Below are 22,598 nucleotides of genomic sequence, written 5' to 3' on the forward strand. Positions count from 1 at the left end.
CGAGAACAAATGGTGTGGTAATTATCATAATTATCATCATGCACTGAGGATTTTTAACCAATAAAAAACAGTGTGAGAAGTTTGCACTGTGGATCAAAAGTAGTCGATTTATATGAGTAGTCATATTTAAAACAAACGTTTGAACAAAAGGACAACATCATGACCAACAGTTTGAAGCCAAAAGTAGGTTGAATAAATTGAATGAATCTAAAATGTGCAGAGACAGTTGGGTGAAATGTCTGCTACTACAGTCGACATCACAATGACATCACAAGAGGAAGATTATGCACACATCAGTGGTGACCTTATTCTGTGGAGCCACAACAAGGTCAGTATTATTTATTTATTGAAGAATGTTTCAGTTTTGAAAAATCTACATTTGTTTAACTATGCAATGTGGTTAAGCTCTGTGTTGTATGTATGCTGTTGCCTTGCTGTTTAATGTCCTGAATGTACTGAATAGTGACTAATAATATAATTTCAGTTCTTCAAAAGATGATGGGAGAAATGTACCAAGTCCAGAATTTATGGGAGCCAGTGACAGGAGTGGAGGAGGTGAATTTAAGGCAGGTGAATGACAAGCCAAGCTGCTGCATTATCGATGAGCTGCAGAGGTCTGGTGTGACCAGAGTCTGGACCGGAACTTGTGCTGCCTTTGTTGTCCGACCAGCGGGTCCTATACTTCAGTTTATTATCAGCATCAGCATAACAGCATCTCTCAGCATCAGGTTGTCATTGGTCAGTCCAAGTACAGATGCATTAAATAGAGACTGGACCGTTCCTTGAATCCATTACACCATCCAATACACATATCACACACACATGACCACATTTATTATTGTAGGCTGTTCGATTACTGAAAGTGTTACGGGCTTTGCCTGAGCCATCATGACCCAACATTAGCGATGACAGATGCCTCTTTCACTTCCTAAGAAAATCTCTGGCGTACTTGGAAACTTGGCTGAACATTGTCTTGATGCAAAAGTAAATGACAAAGTAAAATGAAAAGGAACAAAATCCAGCATGAGACATGTCAGATTATTCTCCAACACCTTCCATGTTAGTACCCTCCTGATGTTGTGCAGCATAAAAGTCATAGCAGAAACCATGAGTGCTCAAAACACAGCCAGTGGGGAAAAGTAGGGGACCAAGCACCGAGCCTCCTGCCCATCAGGGCATACAGGAGCATGAAACAGAAGAGTCAGGTGGTGATGACTCTTTAAAGTTACAATTAGGCTGTCAGTTTAATCTTTAATCATTGATCATTTAAAATTAGATTTACATTTAAACAGAGTCAGACTTCATTTCTCCTTGTCTCTCATGTGCAGATGGAAATTAATCCAGCGATGCTTCCCTCCAGACCAAGAATGAGAAGGATTAATTATACACAGCTGTGTGAGTGTGTGCACTTTAAAATGGCAAAATTAAAATTAGTATTTAAATCTAGATTGTCTTTCTCCCCCAACATAATTAAAGTGCTTTCTCACCATTTTCTGGATTCATGGAAGCTGAAAAATGAACAAGAGTCATAGTGAGCAGTTCAACTTTAGGGCTTTGCTAAATAAAAAAAATAATTAAAAAAAAGAAAAATTAATGAACGGCCTACTGAAGTGAACACGTCTTGATAGAGAAGAACTTGAAAGAAACAATTAGTGATTTGAAAGTTGGCTCCAGGGGAGCAGGGATTTGGAAGAGTGATGAAGCCAGGTCACCAAATGGGGCTTGAACGAGTTAAAACATCTTTAAACAGAACACTTTTGTTTCAGCACATCACGGCTCCATATACCGGTGACCATGGACAAGATTTCGCGCTACGATCTACACACAGTCCTGTCTTCTTTTCTAGTTAACAAGTCAAACTCTTGCAGCAGAAATGAATGTTTTCACAACTATCGGAGGGCGGCACTAGGACCCTGAAGACAGACTGAGTCGTACTTATGGGGCAGCGGCAGCAGCGGAGCAGTAGAGTCGCTCCATCCTGCCGCTCCGACACATTCAGGGGTGGGGGGCGACCCCGACCACCACCTCACTCTCTTTTTGGATACAAGGAGCTCTATCTACTTCAGCAGGGTCCACTTGTTTGAGCAGTTCAGATGGCGTCATCCGTCAACGGGACAGAGGAGGTCAGGGTGCCGGCGCTGACCCCCCCGAAGTTGTTGGGTCTGGTGTGCGTGTTCCTCGCCCTCTGCCTGGATGTGGGAGCCCTGCTGAGCCCGGCCTGGGTCACGGCCGATGACCACTACTATCTGTCCCTGTGGCGGTCCTGCAGGAAGACCTTCGGCTCTGCGGAGTGGTCCTGTGACTTCACCCTAACCACCGGTGAGATGATGATGATGATGATGTTGATGATCATGATCTAAGTAAGATGATGATAAGTGAGGCCTTGCAATTCTAATGCGTGTATTTCACATCCTTTTAATTGAAAATAAACTAAGTACTGTGTATCATACAAATGATTTTCATATAGGAGAATATTTTCAGCCTCCATCTGTTATTAACACATTTTTTTAAATTAACTATGCATATGTTATGTTGCTGCAGTGGTTTTTTGCCAATGCTATTTAATATTATTGAATACATTTTCACTTCCTAAGACTTTTCACTTAATGTAAAACTTATGCTCCTTTATATTCCTTATAATTTATATATTTGTACATCTCATTTCATAAATATCTTATGAAGGTTGCGACAAAGGCTATATATATTTCAAACTATTTTTATTATATAGGCTCTCTTTATTATAGCTTGCTATTTAAATATTGTCTTAAAACTTACTTTATTCTCTTTATTAGGGTGAAACATATTTTGTGTATGGCATATCACATTTCTAAATATATCTCACTACTTAAGGTGTAAATATTGTGTTTTCCCCTATATTTACTCACAATTCTATTGAATTATACAGCAGCAAATATTTTGAATAATAACTTGAAAATAGCTTTCTAAATATAAATATAATGTTTTTGTCCTCTCACAGACACTGAATGATCAACTGAGAATATGTCATTATACGACCCATTGATGAGGACAAAGGTGGCTGTGTTAATCTAAAACTATCAGCAGACTTTCATGAAGATTCCACTTGTTCATGAGGCAAAAGCAACTACCTGCAGGGCCTGTGCGATCATTGTAGCTAGCAGTTAGGATTAAAGCAAATAAGCAACGTGTAACTGCTGCTTCTAAATGGGAACATTAGTGCAAGCAGCGGCGAGACTTCGGGGTCCTATAAAGCCCTGTTAACTCTTACTCCTGTTACATAGCCCGACTGAATCATCTGGGAATTTCGCCTGTTCAGGATCAGTCCAGCTGGGGTTTCATTTGGCCTTTTGTTGCTCACAAAATGAGCCTTTGTGTTGGGTTCTTCAGTGGCCGAGGAGCAGAGCAATTGAGGGGGGGAACTGCTCAGAGGTCCAGATGCCTGCAGATTAGTTACCCAGGAAACCAGCGATGCACCCCAAAAATGCAGACGATAGAGGAATGTCTCCACTTATTAATTCATTTTTTTCAGAGACACTGTAGCGCTCTCTAAGTATTAGATTCTCCATTTCACGAAACAGTAGCTTATTTAGGTTTCAGTTTTTATAAAAAGCACTGGCGGACTCTGCCCCCCCCAGATGTAGCTAAGGTCCGGCCCCTATCAGCCCCCAAAGTGAATGGCTACTATGTGGATTGAATGACGATAGAGTGAAGATGAAATAATAGCTTCATTTCGTGCCCACACCCATACGAGATTATGAACTTCTGGCCTTCAATGAAACCACCACATTAGGTTCTCACTGGTGGCTACACGGTCCAATATGCTACCACCTTTAAATAGACTAGGCGCTTGATCATCAGGTCATCTTGTCCGGATGTCTCCAGTGGACCCCATGGTAATGACGGTCAGGGTACTAGACCCGAGGCATATGCTGTATATAGATGATGATAACACGATTGATGTTGTGGTGCTGAGACAGTTATGTTGTTTTGGGTGTTCAGTCAAGGCAAGGAACTTCAGAGAAGAGGCAGGACAAAGGGGAAGTTTGGGAGTCTGCGATGAAACAGAACACAGTGTCAGTGAGGGCTGCAATGACTATTCATCATAATCAACCATTATCAGCTATCATGTTGGTCAGACGGGTTCCTGAGTCCACTAGTCATGACATCGGCGCTCGTGTTTCCATGTGTGCCTGCAGTGGCTCAACACAATTCTGAAGCAGAGAAGTGGCTGAGACTCCGCCACCATGTATGGGAGCATTGGGAACAAGGCCAAAGTGAGACACCGCATTTGCCAAACATGCTTTTTTAACCTTGTTTTGAGCAATTAAAATTCAAATAGGAAATTTCTGAACCACATTTCTCACTTTATAAGTGTTAACAACAATATAAATTTTTACTGTTTACAACACTACAAATAAACGTGTCTGCATGTTCGTCGACTTGCACACGACTGATCATGCAAGAGTGTCAGTGACTAGTCGACTATCAAAACAGTTGACAGTTTGGAGTCGACATCTCTTTATCGACAGCTTTTCCATTAGTATAACAAAATAACACCGACATGAGAAGACTCTCCGTCATGACTCACCCACTCTAGAAGTCTCAGAAGTTCCCAGTCAGAGTTATCCCAGTGTCACTTCCTGTTTGGTCACGACATCCGTCTTTCATTTAAGACGATATAATTACGACATTCAAAACTATCCGTTCTCGATAGACTCTGGAGTCTGTCTCAGTGCCGGGCTGTTATTGTTAGCATGACAAAATGTTTGCTCTCCAGCCGAGAGATGAGTAAGAGCGGGTCACGCTGGAGCAGTTCGTCTCTCTCAGCGCAGACAAAGTGCACTCTGGTGCCGTAAAGCAGTCTCTGTGTCAGCATCAGCATTCCACACTAACACACACACACACACACTCACCATTTCCTCCATCAATGCTTGGCTGGGTGTATTGATTTCAATCCAGTTTCAAGCTCCAGATCCAAAATATTAAAGCAGCTGTAATCCCATATGCCATTCATTGGAATTCAATACGCACAGTTTATAGATGCACAGTTGGGTTTCTTCGTGTAGCTTTTAGAGTGTTTGAGCTTTCCACACACATCTATTATTCTTTCTCTGGCAATGACTTGCGAGGTTGCTGGAGGAAATCCCTGGATATACATGGCATGAGACATGAGTCTCTTCAGCGAAATGAAAGGAAGAAAAAGATCTCTGCCGTGATCATATATTTGTTTCTGCTTTGATCAAGAGCTCTGGGTCACGATGAAAGAACAGGTAGCTTTTTGGCTTTTTTAAGTTTGGACTCATCAGCTGAAGACCTCAAAGGCTGTTGAGGTGGTCCTCTTTCATGGGTGTTTTGGATGTCGCAGGTGCATGTGGGTAGGATGCTTGGGTCAGACCTGGGTCTGAAAACCATTTCCAGCTTCACCAAGTTCCTCATGCAGCTCTTGGCAGCACGATTTGCCCTCCAGGGCTCCACCGAATTAAATAATCCTGTTAGTTGCTAAAGAATATGTGGCCACTCGGATGTTTGAAGCTTGTTCCAGAAGGGCTGCCAGGTGTGTGTGTTTCTTTGTGTGTACATTAGTGTATCATTTGCTGCTTGGGTGAGATGTTGCCTCCCTACTTGCTCCTGATGTTTTCCAACAACAGGAATATCGCTTCTGTCTTCCACTCTCACGTGAGGGTCAGATGTCAAGTGTCGTCTTGAAATAGGGAAAGTGTGTCTTTGTGTGTGTGTTTGCAGACCAGTGTGACACAGAGGATTGTGGAACTGGTGTGAGAGTGAACTCATTTCATCAGACTCCGAGGTGACACAGGTCATTTCCAATCCTTGACGTCCATCATGAATTCATGAGGAAATAAAGGAACTATTTACAGTGACCTGACCTGAGGTGCTTCCAGGACTTCATCTCTCTAGCATGTCCACAGTGGTCTTCCTCACTGGACATGCCAGAACACCTCAGTCAAGCATAGATAGATGCATAAAAGGTGCTCTGACTGGAGGCTACTCAACTGCCTTTCCTTAATGTGGAGGAGCAGCCGAGCCTTTTCTGAATGGTAGAGATATTCACCGTATATCTTAGTGGGACCCCCTCCAGAGATGTTGTGTGAGATATCACATTTTTTGGGAGATACCAAAGGCCTGTGAAAAAGCGAGGGCATATAGAGTAACTGATAAATCCAAGACTCAACTCTTTTTTTTCCCGGCACAACACAGTACTTTCCTGGCTAATCACATGAGGTACCCTCCTAGAACTGATCCTGGTCCCAGCTAATTCACTAGAGGATGGTTCATGAAGGAATTAATTGTGACTATATTTCAAGTTTTGGCAAGAAAAGAAAGAAAAAATAATGTATTGAAAAAGTGTTGACTAACAAACGTGGGTGAAAATGTGACCCACAGCCACATGAGGCCCTTCGTCCGATAAAAAGTCTCTTTTTTTTATCAGACAATATTGTTTCAATTGAAAATATCACCACCATGCCACCACTCCATGTAATGCCATGTGTAAAAAATGAAATGAAAAATTTAAAATAAATTGTTTAGAAAATTAAGTTTTCTGAAATATAACCCATTTCACATTTTTGTTCTCTATTACGGTCTTATATATTCCCACTTTATATGGTCCTTATTTACTTCTCTCTCAGTTTGACGGCACATCGCAACAGGCACATTTTATTTCTGATTTTTGGCATTTGAATCTTTATTTAGCCATTTTCAGTTTTACATTCATTAAACAACAAGAACAATACAGAAGGATGAAAAAAACAACATACATCCCAAATACAATTCTTCATGAAGTACCTTTTGTGAAATATTTAAAAGATAAAATATATCTGGTCGTAATTCAACACACTCTTTAGTTCTCTGTGAATAATTTTCAGATGACAATAAAGTTTAGGGAATTTCCAGAACACATGAGTGACTGGCATCTGTCTCACCAACTCTCTCACCGCTTCCCTCTGTTCTTATTTGACATTTATATTTATATTTACGGTCACTTCTTATATATTTTTACATTTTCTCGAAGCTGTAGTCATATTTCCCAAACCATATTTATCTTTCAGAGTGTCATACCTGATAAATCCACCTCCTTTCTCAGGGACACTCCGCGCCGTACCTCTGTTGCTTGACTAAGCATCGACCCCCTTATCATTTGCTTTAGAGTCACCATCAACCATCAACAGCTGTCCATTTCAGTTTTATTTCTTGACTATTGTAAACCACAACTCTTGTCAGAAACATTGATCTGATCCTTGTCCAATAAATAAATCACATATTTAGTTCATCTCTCTGATTGATTCATGAAGTGACGTTAGAATATATCGAAGATGGTCAACTTTATTCATCAGCTTCCAGTCTTCTGCAGAAAAACCAGGCAGATATCAGTCCTAATTTTGAATATAAGTTGAAGATTGGACGTGCAGCAGCTATCCCATACGCAGAAAGCCAAAATCCTTCACTCCGACGGATTGAATTTTAAAGGCAGCCCTCATTGCAAGTGTGTTGCACTGCGCCTCAGCTCACCTCCCTATTGCTTCTGACATTGTCATGGCAGGCTTAATTGAATTTCCTTATGAGGTTAATGGAATGCATCAAACCATTCATATAAGCAGAGACGACAGACTTGAGACAGGTTTGTAATGCAGGACTGTTTATGACGTTAGGACTATGGGCCTGTTTCTTATCTGGTAGGACAGTTTGAGGACCGGGAGATTCTTGCAGCTCTTCTGTGACACAGATCTCACTGTCTCAGATGAAGAGTGAAACTCAAGGCCATCGTTTCTTATTCTAAAACTTGATAAATGCCCGATGAGCCAGGCATGACTGTAATTACTGGCCAGATTGAATCTTGTGCTGCGTATCTCTGGTTTCCATCTGTTCTCATGCAGAACTCAGATTAATAGTTTGGCTCTCCCAGCGCGCTGAACCTCTGAGCGCTGCCCTTCTGGCTGAGGTTTTCACACACACAGCTACAGAACTTAGTCCAAATCTGAGATGAGAAGACTCCACTTCCTGCTGTTTCTCAGGGACACAGATAAGGCTTTCGCCAGCCGACCGACGCAGCTGAAGGCATCGTCCTGACCTAGAGACAATAGCTCATCGATGATGGGCTTTGACAGCAGTGGGTCACAGAGAGAAAGTCCCGGGTCAGTCATCTCGGTCACTCCGTCCACGCTGGAGGCGAACTCTGCTTTCTGTGGGCTCACTCCAACATCCTGTGGTGACAGGAGCCATTTTCAACTCATAATCCACCTCCATATTTGGTCAAAAGGAGTTGATGTTTATTTACATATGTGCTGCTGGGGCTCTGGAACGAAGTTTTCCCTCCAACAAGCGTGGGAAGTCTATTTTAAGCAGCTTAAGTTTTGTCACTTTCTCCCAGCTGTTTTAATGAATCTTTGCCCCAACAAAGAAAAGAGCTCCTGCCAGTTTTCATTTTCAGCTTTTTTTTTTCTTCTTATGATAAAAAGACATGAAGCGCCTATTTTCTTACATGATCAAATATTAACATAATCACATGAGGATTGAATGAGTACAGCGAGATGATGGCAAAACAATTGCTTCAAGAGGATAGAAGGCTTTGAAAGCATAGCAAAAGTATTTAAAAAAAACGGACAAAAGCGCGAGTTTGGTGTTATTTTGCTTGTCTCATGCTGAAATAAATGTATTAGAAAGTAGGTTAGCTATAAAAATAGGGATGAAAAATGAAATTAACAATGCAAATCCCGGAAGATTCTTCCCTCCATAGATGTCTATCAAGGGTATATACATATACAAGTAACTGAAATCATGACTGAAGTGCCCCAAAGTACACAAGCTGGAACGTACCGGTGATCCTGACTGAGTACATCATCCATCTGCTGTACATGGACGTGTAATGAACGTTTGTTAAAAAACAACAACAACAACAAAAAGACAAGGGTTTTCTTTGCTAAATATGTCCGGCTGTCAGAACCGGTATACTATTCTCACCATGGACTTCTGGTGAGCTCCATCACTGTTTCGCTGGCCACTTGTGGCTATCCCCCGTTCACTCACAGATATGGTACGAGACTCTGTTTTGACTGCATCAGAGGGAGTTTTTCCAATAAAATTTGCAACATTTTCCAAACTCTAAATGAGTCGATACTATGTATGTATCGTGGCATCATGGAGGAAGACGAACGAACGAATTCTTTGGAGCTCCAGCAAGCACAGGAAGAGTGGCTGAGATTTTTTTTTTCCAGATGAGCGTTTTTTACGTGAAAGAAAGCTGAGAACACTGCTGATACGGCATCAGCCCCCAGGGAGGGAAACTCATTACCACCTCACTGGTTCACACTGCGATCCACGGCGGAACTTGCTGGAAAGTCAAGTGTGCTGTAAACAGAGACATTTTTCCCCCACTTGATCCAGGTTGGTTTTGCTAAAAATAAGCGTAGCCAGCAGCAATCCTCAGTGCCAGTTGTGTTTACTGCTACCGCGCCGGTGTGGGAATGTCAGTGTGAGCGTGTCCTCTTTTAGAACATCTCTCCCGCCTGTCAGCAGCGTGGCCTCGGCTGCCTGGATTTAGCTACCTGTGTCACTTGGTGTCTCAGTGTGATTTCATGCCTCTCCTCCCCCTCCCCCTCCCCGTCCCTGTTTTGTCCCCAGACTGGCAGAGGGTCACAGTGAACCTGCTTTTAGCAGGGGCGGTCCACAAGCTGCTGTGCTTCATTGTGGCTTTGGTGTCCATGTGCGTCGGCACTGTTCGTCGATGTTACACTCTCGTGGCAGTGCTGCTTTTCAATGCCGGTATGTACATGTGTTTTTTCCGCACAAAATAAAAGCAAGGAACAACAACTAGAAACAAGTATGATAACATACTGACAACAGCTTGTTTCACGCACAAAAGACTCGGGTGTTGGCAGTGTTGGACAGTTTCCCCTCCCGGCCAGTTGGTGGTGCTATAATTAGTCTCCCAAGACAAGCATATTTTGATTTGCAGATGCTGACATTTTTTCAAGTGAATTATTATTTTTACTTCAGATAACCACCTGCCGTCCAGGAGTTGAACACTGTTACTGTTACTGTGTTGAGGCATGTATCAAACAGCGGCATCTGTTGCCACTAATGCTCCATAGTGCCTCTTTTTATGAAAGCTCAAACGTGTTGCACTCAGTGGCAAATTGAATCAGGTTTGTTTCTGCTGTTGTTAAAGCTTGTAAGCAACTCTGTCATGGAGATGTTTGTCTGCAAAAGTTTAGCAGCCCCCACTAACCAGCGCTGCAGCCTCGCAGCATGATGGTCCCCACTGTGAGTCCAGGAGCTTGAGGCAAACCCACACGTCCATCAAGTTCTAAATTCTTGGCTTCTTCTCAACACTACTGAACTTACGACATTAAAAATATAGACGCTGAAGGCACTGGCTGAAACCACATTCCAACCATGATATCTCCGAAGTCCAAATATCATTTATTTATTCTTGAGTGCAGCAGAAGGACCCCATTCATTTTTATAGTTCAAAATGAAAACCTCGACAAACAGGCTGTGGGGTTAGGGGATGAGGTTTATAATAGTGATAATAATAATAATAATACATTCCCAAAGTTGGTTAAGTCATTGTGTCTCAGTTGCTCTCATGATTCACACTCTACTGACTTTTCGCCTTCTCTCCATGTGCAGTGGTGATGCAGATGTGCAGCCTGGTCTTGTTCCCCATCAAGTTCATAGAGACGGTCACTCTGACGGTCTACCACGAGTTCAACTGGGGCTACGGTCTGGCCTGGGGGTCCACCATCTTCTCCTTCGGAGGCGGCCTCCTCTACTGCATGCATCCCAAAAACTATGAGGAATATTGCTAAACAATGACCAAAGGACTGTGTCTTGCACCACTGCAAACCAGGACAAACCGGACAGTCATGTGATCAAATGATCTTGTGCACCAGAGAAAATCAAGGTGGAGCAAAGCACATTATATTCATGGGAAAACAAATTCATGTCTTTTTCCATAACAAAAAAACAAACCATAACCAACAGCTCAATCTGTTCCGGGGTTTGTATGCCACGACTTTTCAGTTTGGAATGTGTCAAATGTTGCGAATCAAAGGTGGTTCATTCTTTTCTCCAGATTTATGATCGAAAAATACACATCACTATTTCAGTACAATTTACGCACACACTCACATCCGCGGAAAATTGAAGCCATCGATTGTACGTTCATAGACTATGGGAGGAAACTGGAGCTCCCGGAGGAAACCCACCAAGGCACAGGAAAGCACCACATCTGTTTATGTTGTAAGACAGTAACCTTGCTGCTCACACATATTGTTCTTAAAATTTAATCCATATGTCTGAAAAATATCTAAAAATGAAATTTTATAAAAGTAAGCTCAGGTGTAAAAAGAACAGATTGATTCCACTCAATAAATAAATGTAAAAAATATACAAAGACATTTTATTTAACACGTTTTATGTAAGATTTAAAAAAAAAAGATTTTCTGGTACACTACAGCTAGATCATCAGAAAACATGGAAGCTGCAGCAGCTCTCATAACCTTCCAGGAACAGATGGAGCCGGCGACTTCATGCCATGATGAACTATCGGACCAATTCAATAATCAGAACACAGAAGACAAACAACGTGGTTCACTGCTGGGGACAGAGCAAGACCATTTACATGATTTCCACAGGATGTTAACCGAGCGCGGGGCAGAGCTGAGGAAATGCTACACGCTCTATTAAGACAAAGCTTTTCCCTCCACTAATGGAATCATGTCCAAGTACAAAGGATGTGCTTCACTCTCCTCTTTATTTCAAACCTAAATTGGGCAGAGTAAACCTGAAATAAACGCAGATATACTGTCCTTTTCCTGGATGACCTGACGCTGTTGTAACATACTGTAGATAAGCATGTGAGTGAAATACGGTTCATATCTGGAGAAGGCAAATGATCTTGTCTGTGCCGTGTATGTGTGGAAGGTCAGCACAGACCTGCTCATGTGATGCCTCCTCATCTTTCCTCTCTGCAGGATGTAATCTCAGCATAACATCCTTTTGGTTTTATCTTTCCAGGGAAATACTCTGATCAAGCATACCGCTATGACCATAAACATTGTATAGATAGTACATTGTAAACTGCTACTCTATTGAGATTAAATTTAAACATGATTTATGAGAGTTAACTAGTGGATTTTTTTTTTAGATTATGTACCTATTTTAAGTGATTTTGCTTAAATTATATGTTGCTGGTGCATGTCATTTCTTATATTGTATATACATTTTTTTAATCTCCATTTACAACAGGTTTCATTTTTGCATATTCATTGCTGTTGTTTTTTTTAGACCAAAAACATCCAACAAGTGTCGCTGTGAAGGTGGTCAACACAATATTAGTCAGCAGGTCACAATAACTGGTGAGTGTATATGACAAAGTGTTTACAAATATTTTTTTAAATAGTCTCTATATTAGCAAACTGAAGATTAGTGAAGTAAAAGGTGCTGAAATGATTCCAAAAATAAACTTGTGTGGCCAGTGCATGTCACTGTTATTTTATTGTGCTCCGTACTGTATTTGGTTTGATTTGTAATGCAATAAAACCAAGCTAGCAGGACACAATGTTTTCATTGGTGTACTTCCATAAGGTTCATGTCTGGCATCAGTAATAGATCACAATAATCGAAAATACAGATGAAGTCATGGGTAAAATATCATAATGGCCAACTGGACTGACTTGTTTGCCTTGGATGATAAATATAACACGCTTATCTCAGTGTTTCGCCCCACAACATCCACTCCATGGCCACCAGACCCTGACTCACATCACGAAAAACAAACATGAATTGCCTCTGTGTGTGTGTGTGTGTGTGTGTGTCTCAGCCTGTGGCTCCCTAAATCGACATTCAGTTGGGGATCCCGTTATGTGTTTTATATAAGCTTAGATGCACGCAACAATGGGTGACGTCACAACTAGACTCAGGTTTGCTCCCTCGCGCCACAGCCAGTCAGTGGTGTTGTGGGCATGTGAGAGGCAGCAGCACCCATCGGCAACCCATGTGAGGTCCACCAAAGAGATGGTCCAGGTCGGGTCAGTTAATCCCCCCCTCCCATTTAGAAGGGCACCAACTTGATCCGTACCAGTCCCCAAACGTCATATTAGAATCTCTACTTAAAGCCACAGAGACGCAGAAGAGGAAGCTGAAGCATCAGCGAGTACAAGATGTCTGACATTAGATGAAAAATGGAAACACGAAACATCAAACCATCTGCAGAACCAACTGGATTGGATTCGTTGGTGGTTCAAGAAAGACCAAATAGTGAGTCTTGATAACGAGTGGCCACACAGGTCTGGGATCTGTGAGAGACCTGTTTGTGTTTGAAGAGGATACCGCACCGACACATGGTCAGGTCACATGATCAGCTCCTTTATTGAGTACAGCAGAGGCGTTTGCACAGAATATCGACACCTTAACACATAATACGTGGTGCCGTTTGATGCATAGAAGTACCGTGAATATACTTGAATGCAGGTGTTTTAGTGTTCTCAGTGAAAGGAGCTCCAATGCAGAGCCAGATACAGTGTATAGTCTACATTTTGCATTCATCTGACCCTTCATATCATCGCATTCTTCACTCTGCTGTCCAGCAGTGAAGCAGACGCCGCTTCACTTTCAACTCAGGAATGAATTCAGTTGTGTAAACAGGGCAGTCGCTGGTCCTGCCTGGAATGTTCACAGGTAAACTCCTTCATCGTCAGACGGCATGACCTCTGTTTCCAGCCAAGGTCACCGTCAAAGTCGCAGCTTGTTATATGTTCATTTATACATTCGTTAAAAGAGTCTCCGGCTGTCCTGGTAAAAGAATTACTGTCGGCCGCTGGGTCCAAGGGTCAAAGTGCACGGGAGTAGTAGCAGGGAGCAGCAGATAAAGAGGGATGGTTACTCTTCCTCAGCAGGCCGGAAAAAAAGTTTGTACACCATTTCACTAGAATCTGCAGCGTGGGAGGGGGTCCAAACCATCCAAGGATTGTCGGGGAAGGGATGCAGTGCTCAGGAGTAGCGGGGCATCTCGCACTGTTCACAGCGGTTGAGTGCAGGGTGATTCAGGAAAGTACAGCTTTCACAGTTCCAGTGAGCACCTTCGAAGTCCTCGTCCCTCGCCCCCTGAGGCGCTATCACAGGTTTGGAGTTTTTGTCCGCGTCTGAAGAACACACAGAGGAAGACCACGGATAAAGATGTTGATCTTCTGTGATGAAGTTAATAAAAAACAACAACAATCTTCATGCTCGTGCGGCTGTCGCTCAACAATCTGATGGATGTGAATGGTAAGGATTGTTGGTTCTACCCAGTTTCCATGTCAACACACTTCAAAAGCCTGACTTAAAATAGTTTTCAAGTAGTTTCAAAGTGCAAACAAAAAACTGTCCCAGATTTCCCATGTGATTGAAGACAAATCCAAACCCTAACAAGTAGATGAAAGAACAAATGTGTGTGATGCTGACACATTCTGAGAACACAAACCTTTCTTCCCAGGCTTGGGGGGCACCATCGGTCCCGGCGGGAGGTTGGCATGAAAGTTCTCCATTGCTTGTGGGTCAAACTTCCCTGCAGGGCAAAGTCAATTGTTGAATGAAGAAGATTCAAACGTTGACAAAATCAAAAGGACAGAGACACAAATTAAGAACATGACTCAAGAGAACTACAGTTTATCAGGTTGTGTACTTGCAATGTGTTTCATAAGTGTCATTATGAATGAGGGTGTGTGCAGTTTGGGTCAATACCCAGGTGAGGTCATGTGACGGGGCATAAAGTCGACATAATTGTTTTAGTGATCCAGAAATGAAAAACAAATGACTCAAAATATAAAGGTCAAAGGTCGTAAGGCAGACGCCGACACTTATGCACATGATTAAATCCATGCATTTTGGCTGGAAAATGACAATGTACGAACTGAATCCGAGGGTGACAGTTACTGTATGTTTACTAAATCAATTTGGCATATTTTTCAATTCAAAACAAAGGACAGAAGCTACATAAGTGTGCACAAACCAGTATGCTCTGGTGCAGTGTGCGTGGAGTGCCAAACTCCACCATCATCGAGACAAGCTCAAGGTTTATTGAGGAGGAAATTAGATCTCGGATCAAGCGAATTCCAGCAACAAATAACAACACAGCATTCTTTCAAATAAGAGCACAGGCTGTCTTTGTCTCTAAATCTTGGTCCTGAGACATCATTGAATGGGTCATTGAACAACGCTGAAAACATCCAGGCACAAAACTAAACTAAACAAACAAAGCCAGATCAAAGTGTTCCATGTCAGCAGCAAACCCCTAAGTGACCCAAACCTTGCAGCCCATTGTCTAAGTCGACTCAATCTCCTCACTAACTATTTAGCTTCTCATTTGTGTAGGGATGTGCATTTATTTATGGATGAACTCTGTTACTCCTTGTGTACCTCTGGACTGTAGTAAATCTGTCTCCTTTAAGGTGCAGTCGATGTCAATCTGAAGCCGTCGGTTCAAACTCCGCAACCGGGTCATTTCCTCAGTCTGGGAAGCAACGAAAACAGAATGAAACACACAAACAGTCAGTGTACACTAGTGCTGTGTTTAAAAAAAATCGATTTTCCGATTCTGAATCGACTCGTACATCAATTCCATAAAATCGATTCATAGGTCCAAAGATCGGATTAATTAATTTACGTTTTAACACATATTCTCTGGGTGAAGTGCGCATGCGCGCACCTGGGACACCAAAGTCAAAACAACATGCCTCCTCACAGTGGCAACACTAGCAACGTTCAGACGCGACAAACCAAAAACGCGCTCGACAAAAGCATAGCAATTAGCACGTATGCCTAATGGAGGTACTGGAAGTGTTGCAGTATTGCGGAAATATGACCCACCTCACGAGTCACGTGACGCGACATCACCCAGCGCTCCTGTCCAAGCCATCTACCGGGCCACAACAAATGAAACTCGAGCGAACTTTACCACTAGCGGGTAATTCTGCACGCTCTGTCAAAATAACTGAAGCGATTGCAAAGATATACGCCCGTCTTCCGTCGTTGGAAACGAGGGCTTCAGGCGGCTAATGAAAGTAACAGAGCATCACTATGTTACGGTGTCTCGCAAACGTCTGTTATCCCAAACATGCACCAGTCAGTCAAAGAAAACGTGAAAAGTAAGCTTCAGTCAGCAGTCAGGGGGGCATTACAAGTGATGCGTGGACATCTTCGCAATCTTACACGAATCTGACAACTCACTATATTGAGGAGTGGGACCTCTTGTCGTACGTACTACAGACCACATAGAACTGTTTACATACTGACCAATGACCGTCAGGTTGCTGTGAAGTCAGTCACCAGCACTCTGTTTACATTTTCAATGGCTGAGAATATCTTTTTTTCATTTTGGTAATAAAATAAAAACGCATTAGTATTAAACAGCAGCATCTTTTGGGTGAATTTTTAATGTCATATTTCTAATAATGCACCAGTCCCAGGAGCAGTCACATCTGGCCTTCTGTGTCTGGATCTTTATTATCATTTACTCTGAATCCTTCATTCATTTCCTGTTGAATGTCAATATGATACTAGTATTAATACGTTGTGTAACTTGTCATGTGATCATGCCAACAGCTCAGAAAATGGTTTAAATACTAACCTGAATCGAGATCGGATCGGATCGAATCGAATTGAATTGAATCGTGATAATCGATTCTAAGTCATGAGAATCGGAATCGAATCGATTCTTGAAATTAGAATCGATACCCAGCCCTAGTGTACACATTCCCATTCACAACTACACACCCGAGGTGTTAAGCCAGTGGTGTTGACACGCCGGAAGCGTCGCTGAAGAACATCATATTCCATGTTGTTGACCTCCGCTTTCAGGTGCTCCAGCTTCTGCTTCTCAGTCAGCAGCTCCTTCATCAGCCGCTCCATCCGAGCCCGCTGGTGGAGCAGTAGAGCTGGAGGCGAACAACATGGTTAAGTCTCAGTAGCAACAGATCCAGGAGTTACCGGACCACATACAGTATGACACTTATTAAATCATAACAAATCATGCACATTAACAAGCAACAGCTTTACGCTTTTTAATAAATACAGTCATGTGAAATACTTCCACGGTGAAAACACGGTGGTACAATGGCAAGCACTAAAAGAGGTGTGTGCATGGAGAGACAGCTTTATAACAGCTTTATAGCTTGAATAATTAATTCCTTTGGCAAGTTCTGGGAAATTAAGGCATTTTTACATTACATAATTAGTCAATTAATTACCACTGAATTTATGTATGAGAGACAAATACTTTATTTTGCGATGCAAGTGCAAAAAATAGTAGTTGCTTAACCAAAACAACCAAAACAAATGAACATTTCCATACTAAATTAGAGCACATCTCAGGTACAGCAGCCGCACTGCACACTGTGTGTATTTGCACTGCAAGTATATCAGGTTATTCCTGAAATGGTATCACCATTTGACAGTTGACAGCTCCTTTCCAAGCAAAGCAAAACTTCCTTATTCCTCTATCAAATATTCACATAATCACCATGGTACTCTACAGCAATGTTCTACACGTATCTCATGCTGCGTAACCAATTCAACATTTAAGGGTGGTACACCAAAAGCCTACAAGACAATCTCTGAAGTCCATTTTAATTACTGCCTGCCTGTCCTTTCTTTGTACAAGTCAACGGTATTTACTAGGAATTTTGTAAACAAGACAAACGTTCCAAATGATTAAATACATGTAAAGAACAAATGGTGAGGAAAAAGGCTTCAATGTTCTCAGAGAGTGTGTCATTCACTCTGACACTCTGGGAACTGAGGGGGAAACCTTGTGTTTAGACTAGTGGTGGGGCTTTAACAAGTTAATTGCGATTAATTAATTACAGCGAAAAACTGCGTTAAGATGTTTAAGCCTTTAATTGTTTTAATTCAATTAAATTTGAACAGTTTGCTCTCCAGACAACAGGGAACCTTTCTAAGTGCAGGAGTTCCTGCTCCACTGATCCCACTGATGCACAAGACACGTGGCAGCTAGGATGATAACAACAACAACAAACATGGAGGAATCCCTGAACAAAAGCAAACAAAAGCATCTGTTTGCTTTTGTTCAGAGATGTTTTCCACTACTCTGAATGAACATGAAATTCTTATAAAATTGAAATTCTTATACAAATATTTTCAAGACATTGAAAGAGCTTCAGTTTAAATAAGGTGATATAAAAACTTGAATATAGCCACCATCGTGATTTATTGTGCTATTGACAAACTGATGCAAAATAAACAATATTTTGTTGTTTAAATGTATGTATGGGTCCATCATGATTCAGTAATATACCAAATCATTCAAATTTAAAAATGTGGCATCTTGTGGCAAATATTCTGATACCATTAAACTGTGATTAATTGAGATTAATTCATCACAAATTCTGTAATTAATTAGATTTTTTATTGAATCCCACCCCTTGTTCAGACCCTTCAGAACATGCTGCTCACCACTCCACACTGCCCACTTGTGGTGCAGACAGAGTAGAGCAAAATGATCTGCAGCTGGTGATTTGAGGAATTCTCTGAAGCGCTTTAGTGCCAGAGAACATGCACCAACCAACCTCTTCCCCAGGCATTACATTTAAAAACAGACATGAATATTAGGAGTTGCATTATGAATGTGAAAACAGGTACCTTGCGTGTAGGCATAGTCATCAGACCCTGAGCTTGAACGTCGTGGTATCTGTGGGAACTGACTGGTGATGTTTCCAGGTAAAACTGAGATGGGAAGGATGGGCGGTGGTGCGGCGTTGTGCTCTCCATGGTCAACTATATTGAGGAGGGATTCGGCTTCGGCCACAGGTGGGGAGCTCGGGGGCCTCTGAGGTTGACCCCCTGGAGACATCTTGCTCTTCAGTGAGTAGGTAGATTGGCCAGGTTGAGGTGATGAGGCTGGGCGAGGTCTTGCTGGGCCAGTGTGCTGCAAGAACATTCCCGGGTGGAAGTTGGCCGCTCCTGGCACAGCCGTCATAGCTATGCCCCTCGAAGGGGAGCTGGGCGAGGGACTGTTGGCCATGTAAATTGCACTTTGTGGGTGTGGGTTGGGCACCGGGGAGTTACTGCGAGGTCGTTGTCCCTCCATCGTGAGCTCTATCTGGTTCATGATGGAACCTTTTGTGTGGTACGGCCGGTAGACTGCAGGCTGTGGCGGCGGTGGCGTCTGCTGGTGGTGGTAGGGCATGTTGGGAATGGTTGGAGAGCTGATAGGGAGGAACACATACTGCTGGTGCTGGGGGGGCTGCTGGGGCTGCTGCTGGACCTGATGCTGCGGGGAACCATAAGGTGACACATATGTAGGGGTACTGTAAGGAGACTGCTGATGCTGATAGACCGGCGTGCTTGACGAAGACCAGGCTCCGGGCTGAGGGCTCTGAGATGGGGATGGTCTGATATATAGGGTGGCGTTGCTGTTGTTAGCATAGTGGCCGGGGGGTATTTGCAGTGCCTGGGGGACATTGGGTATACTGTGTGAAAGCGTGACCGTAATCGGGTTCATGGCGTATCGCTGGACGGGGGAGAACGTGGGAGACATGCCCTGCACACTGGGCGGGGGTGTAGGGGTGCTGGCCGAGCGGCTCTGATCGTTCATGAAAAAGGGATTGTAACCAGGTGAAGGGGCCATGTTGGCCGGTGCTGATAGCGGCTCGGGGTAGCTGGGCCGCTGGGGGTCGATATGACTGTCACTGGTGCTGTGCACAAGGGAGCGTCCCACTCCGGCTCCATTTGCCTTATTCACCTCAGACCCTGGGTGGGCCAAACTTATGTGAAGCATGTTGTTTCTACTTAACCGGCCCTCATCCGGACTGTGGTTGTAGTCTTCATACAGGTAGCGATTACTCTCCTGGGCCAATAAGTGATAGCATAGGTCCAGATTGTTGTTGTTCTGAGAAAGATATGGAGTCAAGATTAGTACTATTGTTGCATACATCCCTGCACACAGGCACCATTGCTTGTTAAACATACCAATATCATAATGCCAAAACAAATAAGTGACTCAACCCCACACAAAAGATGAGTTCCACCAATGTACCAGAGAAACACAGTGAATTCTTTGTCAAATAAAAAGACAAGCCTGTGACTATGAAAGTTCATTTGTTGTGATGAAGTGTGTGAAGCAGGACTTAATAGCCGATGACTGAGACGTAATGCGGCACTATTACATGGGTCACTTGGAAACAACAAATGGAAAAACACTCATTTGAATGTCTACAAGACAATCCAGATTTAAATGGTCAGGACCCTGCTGACTAGAGTGGATTATGCCTTGTGTTCTAGTGTTAAAGTTTTGAGCATGTAGGTTGGTCTCTTAGGTTTAGTTGAGATCATAAAGTAAGACTATCTAAGACATAGCATGACCGATTATGTATATCACCAATCCAGGAAGTACACTACCTTAAAGCAATTTAAACCAGTAACCTGGAAATTTATTGTTTTAATCCCATTGTAAAGGTTACTACACTCCAGCAAAGGCGCAATCCATCCTTCATTTTAGTCACATATTATTTAAAATAGTGCACCAAAAATACATATTTTCCCCTTCTGTAATTGATAAGTAAATAAATGAAAAACATCTTGTCAGGAGTCAGTAATTACAAAACAAAAATAACACTAACAATTAGATTTGGAGGTATGACTCCATTTGCAAACGCAATGTATGCCAATTCATAAAGTTTTTGTTCGTACCTGCAGAAGATATTGAGACACCACCGCCTCTGGGATCTCTGGGAATCTTTGCTTGAGGTCCTGCAGGATGTGGTAGTCGAGCTGAGAGCCTCCCTGCGCCATCCCGAGCCAACAAACCAAGAGTCACCGAGGCCAAAGCCGCAATAGCCCAAAGCTCCAGCCTCGTCTCATCCCCTGTGCAGATGAATAAATGAAATATATCGGACTCGCATCTATGCTTCAACTCCGGAGCCTGTCAAGGACTGTCACACAACACAGCCGGAGCATGCAGCAAACATGCCAAGCAAAGTCTCTCAAATAGTGTCAATATACAGATGTCCATAAAATAAGAAAACATACCTGATGACATCAACGTCCGAATCATGCTACACCCTACAACTACTCAAATCAACATATACTCGGATCGTTGGAAAGCAGTTTGACAAGCTCGTGTTTGTTTATCCACACTGTTGCACCAAGCAACGACATGCCAACGTTAACAAGACGCCTAGTTTCGGTGTCAGATGGCTTTTCTAAATCACACGCTGCAGCGAGGGTGTATTTTTAGTCTGTTGTTACCCGCTTAGCCACACATTCCTGAAATAGTAATCCATGGTGAGTGAGATTTGCTCCGTTTGTCCGGCGGCTAACGCTGCTAATGCTACCCGACAGTGCTGGTTGGTCAGCTGTCAGACGCTGGAGTGTTGACGATGTTAGCCACATGCTAAAGTCAGAAGCTCATGAAGCTTACCACAGGCTGCGTGACTTCCTTATGTGAACATCCACGGAGGAGCAACAAGAAGCGGCATTAAGAGCTAAAAAAAGATAAAATTCGTGGTTTGTTTGGGCTCCATAAAAAAATAGTTTCACATTCCAGAAGGCCCTTAACAGATGAATCGCTAAAGCCACTCTCTTCTTATCGCGATGTTTTCCCGGACCAGGAAGTCATCCAAGCGAAGTGCGCGTGCGTCTGCTTCCACTCTTAAAACGCGATGTCAATAAGGGTGGATCCAACAGTGACGTTACTGATTATACGAAACGCACGAAGAGATGATTGACTACGTTTCTATACACTTTGGTTTGTAGATTGTTTGTTTCTGACCATTGAACTATCCCAATAATTAATGGATCTATCCACAAATTAAAACGAATGAGAACTGCTATTATTATTTCTTTTATTTCCAAGTTAGGCGACAGTCATTCATATCAAAGTGATTCTAAGCACACAGTTCAAAACAAAACATCACCCTGCCATAAAAGAAATAAGTTGAAAAAAATCACCAAAAACATACTTCATGTGCTGAACTAATTTCAACGTATAATAAAGAACTATTAATTTCTGGTGCGTTTTTTTCGCACTACTTTATAGAGACTGTGCTTAATTCACAGATGCGTTCTTTTAACGGTGTATTACGGTGTATAATAAAGGCATTATAAAATTTATCGTGAACCTCAGGTTTTTATTATTAGTGAGGGATAAAATACAGTGGCTTGATAGGAAATATATATTAATCACATAATTAATTAATAATAATTTAGTGATACCGTAATGATAATACGTCTTTATCACCGACGACGACAACAACACCAATAGGACGACTACTACTACTACTACTAATAATAATAATAATAATAATAATAATAATAATAATAATAATCACAGATAACAAGGTGAAAACATCCCCAGCGACACGAGAAAGTATATTTGTACGAATAAGTAAAAATGACGGTCAAGAAAGTTTGGAACGTTATGCGGTATTATTATCGCTAGAGGGCAGCAAAAGATCTTTTGCTTTGACAATTTGTACTGTACTACATTCACATCTGATGAATACACATCTGATTTAGTAAGTTATATATGATATACTAATCCTAACACCATGGTCAAACATTTTTTTTAAGTTTAGTTTAACAAAGTACTCAAAAGATTTATG

At 42.3% G+C, this 22,598-nt stretch overlaps 2 protein-coding genes across 2 annotated transcripts; one reads left to right on the top strand and one right to left on the bottom strand.

Moving 5' to 3' along the window:
* The first annotated feature begins 1,992 nt into the window (after positions 1-1,992).
* Positions 1,993-12,542, top strand: tmem47 (transmembrane protein 47). Its single transcript, XM_053879537.1, has 3 exons — positions 1,993-2,319; positions 9,616-9,756; positions 10,627-12,542. Exons 1-3 carry the CDS (start codon positions 2,094-2,096, stop codon positions 10,803-10,805), a joined length of 546 nt encoding a protein of 181 aa, XP_053735512.1. The 5' UTR covers positions 1,993-2,093; the 3' UTR covers positions 10,806-12,542.
* A 754-nt stretch (positions 12,543-13,296) lies between these two features.
* On the bottom strand, positions 13,297-21,603 carry tab3 (TGF-beta activated kinase 1 (MAP3K7) binding protein 3). The gene is made up of 7 exons (XM_053873312.1): positions 21,416-21,603; positions 20,686-20,859; positions 18,637-19,885; positions 16,753-16,913; positions 15,397-15,490; positions 14,462-14,545; positions 13,297-14,141 (listed from the first exon to the last, which is right to left on the bottom strand). Exons 2-7 carry the CDS (start codon positions 20,785-20,787, stop codon positions 13,990-13,992), a joined length of 1,842 nt encoding a protein of 613 aa, XP_053729287.1. The 5' UTR covers positions 20,788-20,859; positions 21,416-21,603; the 3' UTR covers positions 13,297-13,989.
* Positions 21,604-22,598: the final 995 nt, after the last annotated feature.

Source organism: Synchiropus splendidus, chromosome 1 (assembly GCF_027744825.2).
Source record: "Synchiropus splendidus isolate RoL2022-P1 chromosome 1, RoL_Sspl_1.0, whole genome shotgun sequence".
NCBI classification, from domain to species: Eukaryota; Metazoa; Chordata; class Actinopteri; order Syngnathiformes; family Callionymidae; genus Synchiropus; species Synchiropus splendidus.

Excerpts from the sequence above, each read along its gene's own strand:
- tmem47 (XM_053879537.1), top strand. The coding sequence starts at position 2,094 with ATGGCGTCATCCGTCAACGGGACAGAGGAGGTCAGGGTGCCGGCGCTG. Across the intron at positions 2,320-9,615 it reads TGACTTCACCCTAACCACCG|ACTGGCAGAGGGTCACAGTG; the intron begins GTGAGATGATGA and ends TTTTGTCCCCAG. Across the intron at positions 9,757-10,626 it reads AGTGCTGCTTTTCAATGCCG|TGGTGATGCAGATGTGCAGC; the intron begins GTATGTACATGT and ends CTCCATGTGCAG.
- tab3 (XM_053873312.1), bottom strand. The coding sequence starts at position 20,787 with ATGGCGCAGGGAGGCTCTCAGCTCGACTACCACATCCTGCAGGACCTC. Across the intron at positions 19,886-20,685 it reads TGTCTCAATATCTTCTGCAG|AACAACAACAATCTGGACCT; the intron begins GTACGAACAAAA and ends TATCTTTCTCAG. Across the intron at positions 16,914-18,636 it reads TGACTATGCCTACACGCAAG|CTCTACTGCTCCACCAGCGG; the intron begins GTACCTGTTTTC and ends GTTCGCCTCCAG.